At 53.6% G+C, this 14,981-nt stretch overlaps 2 protein-coding genes across 2 annotated transcripts; one reads left to right on the forward strand and one right to left on the reverse strand.

The window, feature by feature from the left end:
- Positions 1 to 1,491: 1,491 nt before the first annotated feature.
- Positions 1,492 to 1,996, reverse strand: NCS57_00509700 (uncharacterized protein; the record flags this gene model as incomplete). The annotated part of the gene is made up of 2 exons (XM_053055036.1): positions 1,492 to 1,795; positions 1,863 to 1,996. 2 exons carry the CDS (start codon positions 1,994 to 1,996, stop codon positions 1,492 to 1,494), a joined length of 438 nt encoding a protein of 145 aa, XP_052917196.1.
- A 2,983-nt stretch (positions 1,997 to 4,979) lies between these two features.
- Positions 4,980 to 8,558, forward strand: NCS57_00509800 (ATP-dependent DNA helicase; the record flags this gene model as incomplete). Its single annotated transcript, XM_053055037.1, has 4 exons — positions 4,980 to 6,418; positions 6,472 to 7,605; positions 7,701 to 8,407; positions 8,536 to 8,558. 4 exons carry the CDS (start codon positions 4,980 to 4,982, stop codon positions 8,556 to 8,558), a joined length of 3,303 nt encoding a protein of 1,100 aa, XP_052917197.1.
- Between the last annotated feature and the right edge of the window lie 6,423 nt (positions 8,559 to 14,981).

Here is a 14,981-nt window from a genome sequence, read left to right on the forward strand (position 1 = left end):
ACGAAGGAGCCTTGATGGAGAGGATGAGGAAGGGGATTATATACAAAATGGAAGCCCTTGGACCCTTGGTTCGTGCTGGTATCTTGTGTTGATTACCAGCCCCATATCTTGGCCGACACCGACCTGAGCCGGCTCCAACCAATAGCAAGCTGCAGTTTCCGTTGATTAAATCATACCCTTCCTACAGGAGAGGCAAACCGGTCGCGGTTTGCGCAAAGGAGCCTAGAGGAACGAAGCTGGCTATGGCTGATTTCGGTTTCCTTCATCACCTCTAATCATATATTCCAGGTTCGAATCTTAGGTATTGTGAAATAGTTTGCAGTGGCGTCGTGCTGGGAAGTGCGTGCTTCGTCAATCAGCACGCGATGTAGCTTAGGATCCTACCCTAGAATATCTTACATTTCGAATCATAAATGGTTACGATCACTGAAGGCCATCCTAGACGAGCAGGCGGGTGCATGGAGACTATGGCCTGTCAGGTTTGTGGGAAAACGGAGGGGATTAAGCGATATATGGGATACAAAGCTATAGGGTACTGTGGGAAAGAGTATCAAAAGGCGGACTAGAAGGTGCACCAAAAGAGGTATGCGGCCGCCAAGGACGGGTAAAAGCGGGGGATTTAAGGTTAATGATAATGAGCTAGTGGGTTAGGCTACGCATTATCATCGACGTAGGCACCAGAGCTTAATTATATATCTTAAATGTGGAATATCCAAAAGGGAGAACGGTTTCCTATTCATATGCGCTCTTTATGGTGACAATAACTTCCCAAATAGCCTTTCAAACTTTGGATACTTCTTCCAAATGTTTATTCTTCGGAGGATAGCGGTTCCGGCTCGGACGGTTAGAGGATTCCGACATAGTAGCCGTGATCGTGTCAAGTGTAGGTGCAGGCAGATAAGTGGCTGGCGCCAGGGGTCTCATGAAGGACGCAGTGGAGGCCTGAGCCCCGGCACAGCTTGGTTCGGGCTCGTTAACAGTTTCCTGTGAGCTCGAGCTGCCGGCAGAAGGATATGTCCCCGAGGAAGGGATAGTGATCGGGGACGTCGGCGACTAGCACGGTCTCTTTATAGGCGGTATATAATCGACGCCTGAAGCTGGTCGCTTCGGCGTCGGCGAGGTGGAGAGGTAATGGTACTATATAGATAGTATAGAGAGGATAGATGGCATTAATTTGCCCGGGGTCGAAGCTAGAGTCGGGGTTACATTATGAAGAGGAGTCAGCGAGGCATATCTGCGGGCCGTAAATTTAGCCTTAATCTCCTTAAACGGCATATAGCCTAAAGATAATAGACGGAGCGTAGATATCGCAGTACCCGGCGGCGGTGTTAGTGAGATAGGCCTAGAAACTCCCTTATCGAGAAAGGTCTAGGAGTCTAGAATAACGATGAAGATATAGTCCTGCTCGAGGGTCGGCGGCTATATTATGAGATAATAGCTAAGCAGGCCGGCCACCTTGCCGGTGCAGGTCAGCAAAGTATTACTCTGGAACTAGGTATCTCGCCTCTCGGCCATCTTCTTGCAAAGCGAGGCCCACGGATTCGCGCGGATGGGGAAGATGACAAAGACCTGGAAGAGATGGAAGCCTCTATACGGCGTCTTGTTAGGATTTCCGGGGGCAAGAAATGCGGTCAGCTGGACGAAGCCGCAGCACTTGAGCTGGATATCGTCCAAGGCGGGCACAGATTCCTTATGCAGGAGGGCGGGGCCTGGGCCTACGACAGGGCCGGTAAAACTGACAATTGGGGATGAAAGAGGAAACTGATCGGTCGCAGATAGACTCCGAGGCAATATCCTACGGGTAGAGAGGTCAGAGAAAATCGGAAGAACGACCGAAAGCGGACGGGACGAATACAACATACGGCTGATAGCCTTGGTCGCGCACGATAAGAGCCGGGATGGTGTATGCAAGGAGACCGCAATCCACAGACTCCTCCAGACCATCTTGACGTTCGACCACCCAGGTCAGCGCAAATGGGTGGACACGACCAGCCATGAAAAACCACTGGTCGAACCAGTCTTCAGGAACAATCTGTTGATTGTATATGGACAAGTTGAGGCTGAAGAAGATGGATGGAGACGGATCGGCAGGATCGGTACGCAAGGATGATTAATCAGGAGCCGTAAGCCATGGAGGGGCCGGGAGGATGACCCTCGCGATGGTCTCTGCATTCAGGCCCCTGACGCGATGCTGGTCTGACGAGGCAAATCTCGAAGGACAGCCGGGTTGAACAAAGAACATGATGGACATATCGCCGCCGGCGCTCCTCTGGCTTGCCAGCGGCTTGCGAGCATGCGGCGGTCCATCGGTCGAGGTAATAGACGCAGACATTCTCGTAGACACTGGCTGGTTGTTCACGTGTCTACTTTACCAGGCATCGAGAGACGTGGGTTGGAATGTCGATAAGTGCAAGGAGAAGAAGAGAGTCGGTGTAGGTCAAAGTCCAGGGGAAAAGAAGACAAGAGAAGACGGAGACGACGGAGACGACTGACAATGTCGGCACAGCGCGCAGAAGTTGAGGCAAAGTCGAGTTGCGGTCAGTCGTCGAAGGGAGATAAAATGAGGGGGGGAATTTCATCTAGCAGGAGAGCTAGAGGGATACCGAAATCTACACGGCGAGGACAAAAGAAAGCTCACCTGTTACAATTTCTGATGGATCTGGATTATCGGGATAAAAGCTCTTGGTTTTTCTATCTAGTGAGTGAAGAAGGGTCGGTTTCTTATACGTAAGATGAATTAGGCCTCCAGGGCCGTTGTGTTAAGAACTTGCTTTTTGGGAGACATAGATGACACCAATCTCTGACTGGAAATCCGGACTTCTGGATTGCCGGTATGAACAGCCTATCTGAACAGCTGGAAGACCTTCCTTCCGGTTTGATCAAGTGTATGACCTTTAGTCTGTTGGATGTGGCATCACATAGGCGAGCCAGTCGGTGAGCTTTTGTCTCTGATGGACCTTCGCTATTGGATGCGAGCTTGGTGATCGGACGCGGGTGCGGCTTCAACGGCCGCACAAACTGTCCCGAGAGGAGTCTGGAAACGCATAAGGACGGTAAGTAGCTGGCGGATATATCCCCGCGTGGATAGGTGCAGATAGATAGAATCCAGGAGAGAGGAACAGATGGAAGAAGGCGGGGTCTAGAAGATGGATGCGATAGTGCGTCTCAGGCCAGAAGGGGGGTGGGTCAAGCATGACATAGGAGTGAGAAGAAATAGAGGTCTGAATGCTGACGGAGGAAGATAGAGTAAACACAGCGCACATATTCGTAGCGGGACAATAGGACAAAAGCAGAGAGCATCAGATTCAGGCAATTGTGAGGTCACAGCAAGTAAGGGGTCCCTTCTCGCCTCGCTGAAAGGATTAGAATTGGAAGAGCAGGGAACGCAATGATGGAACATGATGCAGACAGAGAGACCGGGTTTCTCACACCCGTAGAGCCCCACGCAGACCAGAGGCATCGTATCAGGCCAGGTGATGCAGCCGAGGATGATGAGAGGCAACAGGAGCCTTACACAGCAGTGGCTATCCCAGCTCCGACATTTCGGCCCATTTTGCCAAAGGAAGCGCGGAGGATAGGGGAAGATGAAGGGGGAGGAGCAGCAGCAGGATTAAGTAATCGCTGCGAAGAGTGGTCCAACGGACACAAACGGCAGGCCATACCCGGTCTCGTCCGTCGCACCAGGATCAGGCGAGGTCGTCCAGCGAGGAGGTCCGATGGAGATCGCGCTCCGCTGCGGCCAATCCAGCCGAAACAGTACACAGGGCTCCCCGAATCTGGGGAGCGAGCTTACCCAAGCCCGGGACCGACTCAACAGAGCTTAGGAAGCGAAACGTCCGCGGAGACCTACGAGGTCGGAGGAGGCCCCAGGCTGGAGACAGTGACCCTGCATCGCCAACCGATTGATGGTCCCCCAGCGCCGTTCGGGACTGCACGGCGTGGGTCAAGATGAGATGGCAATGCGCGACGGCCTGGGCGGGCCCAAAGAACACAAGGACGGCAGACATGGAGGCATATCGCCCCGGCTACCGGCGAGATTCCGGTAGTGCCAGAGGCAGGGCCAGAGCCAATGTCGGCCTCAAACGTGACCCGCCGAAAGAGGACAAATCAGGCCAGCAAAGATGACGCGCCCGCAAAACGGGCTCGTTCGGGGATCTATGAGGAAAAAATGGATGAAGAAAGGAGAGAGGATGTCGCCAGCGTCTTGCGCTGGTTGGAAGAAGAATTCGCCGAGAAAGAGCGGCTGTCCTACAGCAAAGAATAGTGTGTGCCCATACCGCAGGAGAGGAAGGCGTCGACCGTGCAGGCTTTTTATAGAGCATTCCATGACGCCGATACTCTGCCCCTGTGGACATGCAAGATGTGCTATCGAAAGTGTGGGAGGGGGGAGTTGAAAGATGTAAGCTGGGACGAATGGGTGTCCAGTTCCGTTGAGAAGCGTGACGACTCTCCTCTTTCCTGTCGTAACTGTTTCCCTGAGGGCAATGGTATTCCGACCTGCATGGAATGCGCAAGCTGCCTGAGGAAAGGTTATTTGTCGACTGCTGCTCAGCTACACGATCGTCTGGGATGCGAGCATATGTTTCCAGAGGAGCTGAAGGGGCTAACCCCAGTCGAGGAGAAGCTCATCGCGCTAAACTCGTGTTACGGCTTCATTACGAAGTATAGCATCGCGGATGGGCAGAGACAGGGCTTGACTTACCCCAAACATGTGAAGGGACACATCACGGTGTTCCCCAACAACGTCCAGGAACTGGCTACCAGAGTCCTGCCTCACCCTCTAGTGAAAGTCATGGAGGAGATACATGTGTCATGGCACGGTACGCAGAAGCCGGGGCCGAGCGATCTGTCGAGACTTTTGTCCGTCCGGCGCCGAGTCGTCGAGAGCGCATTGTCCTGGCTGCAGAGAAATAACCCTCTCTATAAGGATATTGAGATCGATGTGGCCGAGATGAACAGCTGGGGAGCTCCGCCTTGCGATGTGCCGTTGCAGGTCCTTCAACGCATGGAACACAACGAGCCGTCCGCCTGGGAAAAAGGCGCGCACAGCTCAGATTGTGTCGCCTGCGGAGCGCGGGATGGACGATGAGAACGCTCCGGATATCGACGAAGTCATAGCCACACTCAGACGTGGACAACAAGGAGGGGTTGAGCATCAGCCTCAAGAAGCGAGCCGCGGAGACGAAGCGCTCCTCGGTGACGGAGACGCGAATCCTAAAAGACCCGAGGCGGCCGTTCACGAAATAAGCTCCTCTGGGATGTTTGCGCTCGACGCTCATCCGGACGTCGCGGATATCGACAAGCTCCGATTCGTCTGGGAAGCAGTAGGCGAGGAAGAAGAAGAACAAGAAGTAACAGAAGCTGCCAGGGAGCAGAGGAAGAGGAGGACCTGGGCAGGATCGGCAGCTCTGCGGCAAGGATCGGGCCTAGAGCCATACATCTCCGTGTCTCGCGGTGAGGATTTTTCTGACTCCTCCGACCCTTGTTTTTTTGCGAAGACGTTCCCGACTCTGATCCCGTTTGGCTGCGGCGGCCCCCGGCTGGCGGAGGAAAGCATCGCGATCTCAGATGACAGAAGGGGCACGGGAGTGGATGAAGGCGCCGTGGCAGGAGCAGCGACGGCGGCGGAGGTGGCAGCCAGGAGTCTGCTATCGTCGCGGAACATGAGCCTCGCGACATGGGCTGAGGTGGTCCTGAGGCGGCACGGCGGTCGGTTCGCAACCCATCACGTCTTCGCCTTTCTCGTCTTCAACCTGGGCGTCAGGTCGAGGAATCGCCGAGTGAGCATGCTGAGCGTGTCGAGGAAAGAGTTTCCGGCCGTGGAGCGTATCGTACGGTCCCTGAGCAGGGAGAGGCTGGAGTTGGCTCAGAGGGAGCTGGAGCTCTCGGACCAGACCGCGGACGAGGGCATCAAGGAGCTGCTCAGAAGCATTTCCCTGTACGGATTCCGGCAGCCGATGTCGAGGGAGCATCGGCTCAGCCTGCGACGCAAAATCAAGTCCCTCATCATCCGATATGGCATCCCCGCCATCTGGTTCACGCTCAACCCGAACGACATCACCAACCCAGTGAAGCTGCGGCTAGCCGCATACCGAACACACGATCCTGAAGGTGCCGAGGCTTTCTTGAGAAGTCTGGATATGACGTACAAGCGCGCGCGGCTGGCCATATCCGACCCGGTGAGCTCTGCCATCTTCTTCCACAGGGAGATCTCGTTGTTCTTCGAGCATTACGTCAAGGTGGGAGAGGAGTCGGTCTTTGGGCAGATCAGCCAGTGTTTCGGAGCTGTCGAGGCGAACGAACGAGGAGCGCTCCACGTGCATGGGCTGCTGTGGCTGCATGGAAACATGCAGCTGAGTTCGGTCTTGGCCGACGTCCGTGGCGAGGAGGGTGCTTCGTATGGCGACCGCATCGTTGAGTACGTTGACAGTATCTTCTCGGAGGTAGACAAGTCCCTTTCGCGTTTCCAAGGCTCAAGCTGACATTTTTCGATACTGACACGCAGGACCTGGACCAGGAGTCGTTTTGCGCCGTCCGGGCGGAGAGGTCTGTAACTGCGGACATATCACCACTGCTGCAGGACAGCCAACAGTTCGTTGCAGCTTTTGACGAAGAAGCCAACTTCTGCGCCGGAGCGACGCAGATACACACGCACAGTCCGACCTGCGTGAAATACTCCCTGGGGAGGCCTGAAGGCAAGCGAGACCTTTGCCGCTTCAAGGCTCCATGGAAGCTAGTCGAGAAGACCGGGTTCGATGCAGACGGGGTGTTGCAGATCCGACGCACGCATAGCATGGTGAACAGGTGGAACAAGGCGATTGCCGTGGGCCTTCGGCACAACCATGATATCTCGTTCATTGCGACGCAATGTATGACCATGGCACTTGTATACTACCTGACGAACTACGCAACTAAGGTTGAGGATCCAATGTGGAAGCGCGTAGCCGCGGCGGCAGAGGTGCTGGGCTCGTTAGACGGTGGTGAGCCAAGGCAGGACTGTGTGGCAGCGGCGGCTGCGACTGCGACTGCGACTGCGAGGGATGTGAGCGACCGAGATGGTATCGGGCAAAACAAGACACGGCAATTCCTGATGAAAGTGGCAAATCGCGTCTTCACCGAACGACCTCTGTCGCAGGTCGAGGTCGCCGCGCATCTGTTGGGATACGAGACCGAGTTTTCTAACAGCGCGGTCTGGACGTTCTTAAACGTATCTGTGCTGTACTGGCACATCTTCCGGCGATGGCATCATCTTCGCTGTGCGAGCGGTGCCGAGGCCTTAGATCAGCCGACTGATGACTCCGTCCTCGTGGAGCAGACTGGCCGGAGAATTTCGTTCTTTGAGGCATACCATCACCGTGGTGAGGCCCTTCGTGACCTCTGTCTATATGACTACGTGTCGTTGGTCAAGCTGAAACGAAAGAGCAGTGGCAGACGGGGAGGAGCCGCCACCTGGGGGGAGGTTCCTTTTCAGGGTGGCACGCCGTTTGCGGACACGTGGGTGCAGGTATTGCGCCGTCCAGGTGAGCACGCTGTCGTCTGTCTGGACGGATACCTAAGCATGGATTTCTCTCAGGATGACGATGACGACGGCCGGGGCCATGAGAGGTACGTAACGTAAGAGTCTCCTTGCCGCCAAGAAGAATCATCATCCTCAACTTTTGCCCTTCCTTCTCTCCCGCTGACTCTGTCAATCTCGCCAGGGCCGCCGTGCAGCATCTAGCCCTGTTCGTGCCGTGGGAGTGCTTTTTATCCGAGTCTGGGGGTGATATCGGGGAAATATGGGTGAGGCACAAGGAGACTCTGAGCCGGAGGGTCTCGTCCATCCTAGACAATATTCAACTGCTCCGGCGATCGGCGGAAGATGCACAGCGCGATGCTAGACAATGGGCCGCATCGTCAGGAGAGGAGGATCACGTGGCCGGGGAGACCGGGTCGGGCGGTGCGGTCGAGGGAGACGACGAAGCGCAATCTGCGTACCGCTCCGACGACATCGGGGACGCCACGCGGCTTATTGACGTCGTGAGAAACGCGGCAGGGGCAAATCAGATCACGGGCGATTCTAAGGAGCTATCAGCGATGATGCAGCAGCTCTGCCGTTTCCAGCACGCGGCGCTGGGCTCAACGTCCGAGCTGCGGGCCAGGATCGCCGTCGAATCAGAAGGAAGAATGGTAACCTGGCCGGCAGGGCCATTCACGGGAGCCGAAGTCCCAGCACAGAGGCTGCTGAAGTCCATCAAATCACAGCAAACGAGCGCCTCGAGAGAGACGGAGAAGACGATCCAGGGGATCCAGGGCCTGACCGAGCGGAACGCGACCAGCCGCAGCGCAGCCGTAGATGGTGTGCTGAGCGGGTTTGGGGAGCAGGACGTCCAGCTGACGGCTGCAGACCCTGAGGAGAGCACGCTAGGTACTGGCCCGACGGCAGAGGTCCGCTTTGGACCATCCACGTCCTTCCTGGCGGCCGGGAGGAAGCTCGCAGACCTCTTCACGCTGAACAGAAAGCAATCCGTTGCATTTCTACTGATCTGTCAACAGCTCGACCTGATCCTGCGTGGTGAGAGGGCTGCAGGTCTAGCTACTCCTCAGCTCTGCCAGTTTGTCGGCGGAGAAGGTGGGACGGGGAAGTCGCGAGTCATCGAGGTGCTCGTGGAACTTTTTCGCAAGCAAGGGAATCTCGAATCGACTGTTGGTCACGGCGACCTCGGGGACTGCAGCGGCGCGCATCAACGGCATCACGATTCACTCGGCTTGCAACTTCTCTAAGGATGCATCACGCATGAGTGCCAACAGAGACAAAGGTGCCGATGGGATCGGGTCCTCCAACTCGTCCGATCGTTACGTCAACGGACCGTCGCGGATGGACTGGCAGGAAAAGTATCTACTGATTGTCGACGAGGTCAGCATGCTCGGCGCGCGGACGTTGTACATAGTGAACGAGCAGCTATGCAGGCTCCGAGGATCTACAAAGGACTTTGGAGGCATCCCCATAGTCTTCTTCTGCGGCGATTTCCACCGGTTCCGCCCCGTGCAGGAGAGGTCGATCCTGCTTCCCATCGCAGCCGTCGCGTGGGAACAAGATAATTCATTCAGGGCGCAGCAGAGGCACCAGCACGACAAGGCACTGTTGAGATCCGTTGCTTTGACGGATCAATGGCTATTCCGATCCATTGGTGGCTGGGATGTGGATGTCTTCTTGTCTATAGCTTTCGCTGGTTAGCGCTAGTCTTTCTTCTTCTTTAATCAACACAACATGCTCATTTCAACAGGCACATGCCCTCTGGAAGAAATTCACCACCGTCGTCATGCTGGATGAGCAGGTCCGCGCCGCCGGCGACCTGGAACTGCGAAGGCTGCTGACGTGAATCCGTCAGGGCATCCAGGACCAGTCAGACGTCGAACTCCTCAACGCCCGCTGCTACCAGGAAGGCAGGCGGATCCCATGGGAATCGGGTATCACGGTGGTGACGCCACTCAATAGGAACCGGTGGAACCTGAACATGGAAGCCACTCTGGCCTTCCAGCGGCAACACTAGGAAACGCTGCGCATCTTCATATCCAATCACAAGTGGAAGGATGGCCAGCCGACGGAGGAGGAGGCCCTCATGATCCTCAACCACGGCGACGACAGCGCCATCCCGGTGCCGGCCGTCTTCATGTTCGTTCCGGGCATGCCCGTCGTCGTCAACCACAACACGCACCAGGGCCTGAAGCTCGTCAATGGGGCCAGCTACACGGCCTTGGACATCATCGTAGACAGAGCATTTCCGGGCTACCCTGTTTCGGCCGATACCATGCTCCACTTCGGGCCTCCGGCGGGGATCCTGCTCACGGCGGAGACGACTCGGGACTTCCATTTCGTCGGCATGCCGCCCGGGACAATCCTGCTGACGCCGATGAGCATTAAGGTGGAACACCAGCGGAAACGTCCGTGGCAGCAGCACGACGTCACTCGGAAGGGGCTGCCGTGCACACCGGCCTTCGCATGCACCGACTACAAGGTCCAAGGGAGAACACTCATCCGGGCGGCTTTGGAGCTGCGCGGTACCAGGACGACGAACGTCAACGGTGAGATGGTACCCAGCCAGTGCGACCCATATAGCCTATACGTGCAGCTGTCGCGCTGTCCATCGCTCGACGGCATCATGCTCGTATCGAAAGCGCGTGAGAGGGATTTAGTTGGTAATAAGATCCCCGCTGACATGGCGACTGCGGAGGCCAGGCTAGAACTTCTCAGCGAGGAGACTGTCAGGAAAGCTCTGAGCTTGCTAAACGAGTCACCAGGCACCCACGACGAATGCGACGCAGCTTTGTGATTGGATAAGGGGACGGTTGAAGGTAGCCGATAAAATCAGCTGCTTTGATAAATACAAACAAGGCATTGAATTAATCTCTTCGTTCCTCAGAAATATAGAAAGAAAAAAAAATCAAGTGCGAAGGATACGAAACAGAGACATGAGCACATCAGGCCGTAACTTCCTGGAAGGACAGGAAAATCTTGAACGACCAATAGGGAAGCGCGGATATTTCACCAATCACTTTGGAAGACTGGAGGAAAAGGCGGGTCCTCTACCAATCAGAGAGGGGAGGCAAGCCGAGCCAATCGGAAGGGGTCCTAAGCTCAGGGGAAGAGCACAGACCTTTCATTCCTCAAGGCACTGGCAATAGAGTTAGTCAATCGTTTGAGCCAAGGCCGCCACACCGGAACCGTCTGGCATTAAAAAGATCTGCATAAGCAAACCCCCTCTTTAGGCACTTCGCTCGTGAAAATCAGGTCTCCTGACAGTGTGTGCTCTGGGAGGGAGACGAGGAACAGCCTGGGAAGAGAACCTTAAACCTGATGACGTATAGCCCGTTAAAGATAGGGTAACATAGGCGGAAGAGTGAGGTGTCCTTCTAGGCGCGTCTTAGAATAGATATCGTTGAGGTGCGCGAGATGTGGTTAGGTAATGGCGCCAGGGGGTGGCAATGCTGGCTCCACTCCGACCCGGGACCTGGGCAGGGCTGGCCCGATCATATCTGCGCGAAGACTCCCACAGGGTACCAGTCTCCACCACTAGGCCACTATCTAAGCCACTCACTAGTTAGGTGGCGATATGATAGCCTGATATCTCGATTTGGGTGAGGGGAGGAGAGGGATGCTAATCGTAATTGGCTGAGATCCCTGCAATATACCCAATGGGAGTCTTCGCGCAGTCAAGGAGATACAGGACTAACACATTGCCACCAAGCTAGCGAGCGACTTAAATAGTGACCTAGTAGTGGAGACTGGTACCCTGTGGGAGCCTTCGCGCAGTCAAAGAGATGGGAGGGAGATCTCCACGTGTGACTGCGAGCTTGTTAGATGCCTCTCTTGTCAGGTGCGAGTAGCTGATGCTAGTTTCTTTTCAACGGACCCGGTCCAAGGGGAAAAGGGAGGAAGGGGGAAATAAATAAGTTAAATGAATAAATAATTAATTAATCACAATATACGCTCTCTCGTTCGGGTCTTCATATGAGACAGCCATCATGGTGCACCGGTGGCGAGAAATGGCTGGGAATATGAGCTCAGCAGCAAGGGATATCATAGGGCTACATTCAACGTCTTGGCAGCTAAGCTAGAATAAAGTATACAAGGGGAGAGAGCATATAGCCACCAAAAGCTGTTGTAACCTTAATCTAAACCTCCATCTCTGAGCGGGGCAGGAGATAGTACATACCTAGCCATCTTCCGCGTCCCAGATACTGATGGGAAGAATACAAGGCTAGCCGTCCCAATATGTCGTGTCATCATTGTTATTGACGCCATGTGACTAAAAGGGGCGTCATTGTTGGTCAGGTAAAAAGCAAGTTCTCAGTTGTTAACTTCTTGGAGGGTCAGAAACAGTAGTTTGGTCCAACAGAGGCACGACGCGGCCATGGGATAAAACTAAAACAGTGGCATCTGGACATAACCAAAGCAATTGGACGTGCGGGTTGGCCAGCTAATTCAGGATCGGCTATTTCAGGAGGCGTCTGTAATTCAAGGTTTGAAATCCTCGCCTCTCCTCTTCTCTTCTCTTGTCTTGCTCCTTATAACGGCCATTAGAGGGCCGCGATATGCACAGCGTCGGTCGCTTAGGCAGAACTAAATAATCGTGATATGCCTTTCGGTAAGAAAGGTCTTCTTAAGCTCTGGGAGTTTTGACCCTTGAACTTCCACCCCCCTTGGCAAAATTACCGGATTAGTTTACCCGATTCGGAAGCGCAACTGTCACATCTGCCCAGGATCGGCTACCATCCTGAGATGCACCCAGCGACCTTCCTTGCTTTTTAAGATTAAGAGTGAAAACCCTCTTAGTTCGATTGATGACACCAACGAGAAAGCCTTTTTCGTCAACATTATACGTATTTTGAGTGAGGATGTCATATTCTTCGATTTTTTTGCGAATCTTCCCTCTTTAGCCACGAACAGGAGATTTGGGTCATTGACTTATAAGCTCAAAATAGGCCTTATACCTAGAGGTATTATCTGCCCTTTTGCGAGTAACATCAAAACCATTAAACCAGTTATAGCCTAGCCCTTGCCGGTAGCGTTAGACGAAGCTCTATAGCTAGTTCTTTTTAACTTCGGTTTTTGCTATATCCTACGCGAAATTCTTAATCATAGATAGCGTAGGTGGAATACCACGAGATGAAAGCTTATAAATATAAAGTAACAAGCTCAAGTTCCTATTATTTAATAGTTGAGATTTGGATGTCGAGTCGGCATCCCGTCTTGACCGCTGTTTGCTTTGATGGCGCCATCGCAAGGTAGTTTCGTCGCAACTGAATTGTCTAGCAACTTATACATAATTGATTAATCCTGCCAATTTTAGAAAATCAAGAGCTTTGTCAATAGCTTCCATAGTTATTGAGTTATAGTCAATTGAAGTCAAGTGGGTAGGTAGGCGTAAATCCAGCGGATCACCAGGAAATCCCTTATTCGTAAGACTTCGCATCAAATGAATCTATCGATTCGATTCCCATTCATAAGATATCCATCCCTGATGCAAGCTACCGCTTAGTGGAAGCTCTGGCGCAAGAACCACAGGAGGAGCCGCAGATAGCCCTCAACTTCTTCTCCCGGGTAATATCTCGGGCCAGGGCCCATATCCTTGCGACTATGCCACAAGACGTACTAGGCTAGTGCGCGCTAGGGATGAGAAATCGTTCCACAGCTCAGGGGCACTAAGGAACTTCTTTCTTTCTTCTTCATTTTTAATGTAAATAGCATCCTGGACTAGATAGCTAGAGTCCAGCTACTAGAGGCCGTTTATGACTAAAATCTAAACTCGACGCACAGAATATGCCGCCTTTGCTTATCGGTCTAAGCAGTATGGTTTATGATAGCACTCTAGTAACTAATACCAAAAGAGCCAATCTAAGCTTCAAACTCGGCCCCTCCTGATAACTCCCAGAAGGCTTTTCGTCGTCTAGTGTCGGAGTACTATCACCTCTGGCCCCGCTGTTTTGACCTTAGCAAGATAACCAGAACCTTACGAACGACTTAAACACTCACTCCGAACTAGAACTCCCTCCACCATAGTACTTCTTATACATATCCGGCGCCAGAAGCTTCTCGACCTTAGAGCACTTAAGCTCCGCCGTGCAGTATTACATCCACGACGCATTAATCGTCGACCCGGACGTGCCCCAGATCGTATCCTTCGAGTTACAAATGGTCTTACACTGCTGCGTCCCGTCGAAGCCTTCGTTATTGCATATGCACTGGGCGAATTTCGAATCGGTGTCGGCGGCGTCGACGCACCAGTCGAAGACGATATCGAGGCAGGACTAGCAGTCCGCGTCGAAGCCCGACCATAGGACGTTCGACGCCGAAATGGGCAGTACGAGGAGCAGAACGAGAGGCAAGAATCGTCGCATTATAGCGTGTTAAAGGATCAGATGTAGTTTTTGATACAGAGGTGCAAAGAGGATAGACTTCAGGGTTAATTGCAGAATCCCATCGGGCCCATTGCGAGATCTTCCCCCATTTCAATAAACTTGTTTTTGATGCGGGACTTGGTAGTAGAGGCACAGCACTTCAGCCCACCAAGGCCCGCAGCTGAGTCGGCTTGGCAACGCCACAGTGGGAGCCTGCAAAATCTCGTCCTATCATGCCTGCGATGGATAACGCCGCACGGTCTGTGCACCGCGGTGGCTACCCTTAACTTGTCGCCAACGAGTCGAACACCCGTGTGGCGGACAAATAACACCAAATTACCCCTTTATAATGCCTCGTAGTTTCTGCTGCTGCCTAAATGGTGCTGGTGCCTGCCGGCACCTTGAAGTGTCCGCTCCATCTGACCTAAATATCCTCTCCGATGTCTGTGGCCCCTGACCAGCACGTGTTTGCACGAGTCACCGAGCGCTCATACCGAGGGCAACACCTATGACTATCTCCAGGCTAAGACCAGGTATCTCGCGTTATATCAGGTTCAGGTTCAGGTTCTATTCCTACTCGGTTTTAGCCGCCATTTCCTAGCAGCCATGCCCGGTAAGCGGGGTTTAGCCGACAGCCAAAGCGCTCTAAATGTTTATCCGTTGCACCCCACTTCGCCAAACGCCATATGGCGTTTAGCCAGCCGCCTCCAGACTTCCCACTTTTTCTCCTAAAACCTCTATCTACAACCGGCTGCCAACCACTATAGATCGCGGTCATAAATACTAATATACACATCCTTTTAAGATCTTATAGGGTAAGTCATATGCCCCGTGCCTAGGTCCTTCTACCTTCTGTCTCCCCCAGCGCTCAGCTTCGTCTAGTTACGGGCTAGTCCTAAGTTACCCTAGGACCTTAGTTTATTCCATGAACTTAACGACCTTTGCTGCTACTTTGCGCTCGCTCAGTAGTTATCGGAGGTTTTGACGTCCTAGAAATTAGCCTAGCTCCTAGTTTCGAAGTATAGTATGCTTCCTATATTAAAGCAGGATATGGGCTACTATTTGCCGTCCTTCGCCGCAATTGCATCTCAGGTCGGTAA

Source organism: Fusarium keratoplasticum, chromosome 3, assembly GCF_025433545.1.
Source record: "Fusarium keratoplasticum isolate Fu6.1 chromosome 3, whole genome shotgun sequence".
Classification (NCBI taxonomy): domain Eukaryota; kingdom Fungi; phylum Ascomycota; class Sordariomycetes; order Hypocreales; family Nectriaceae; genus Fusarium; species Fusarium keratoplasticum.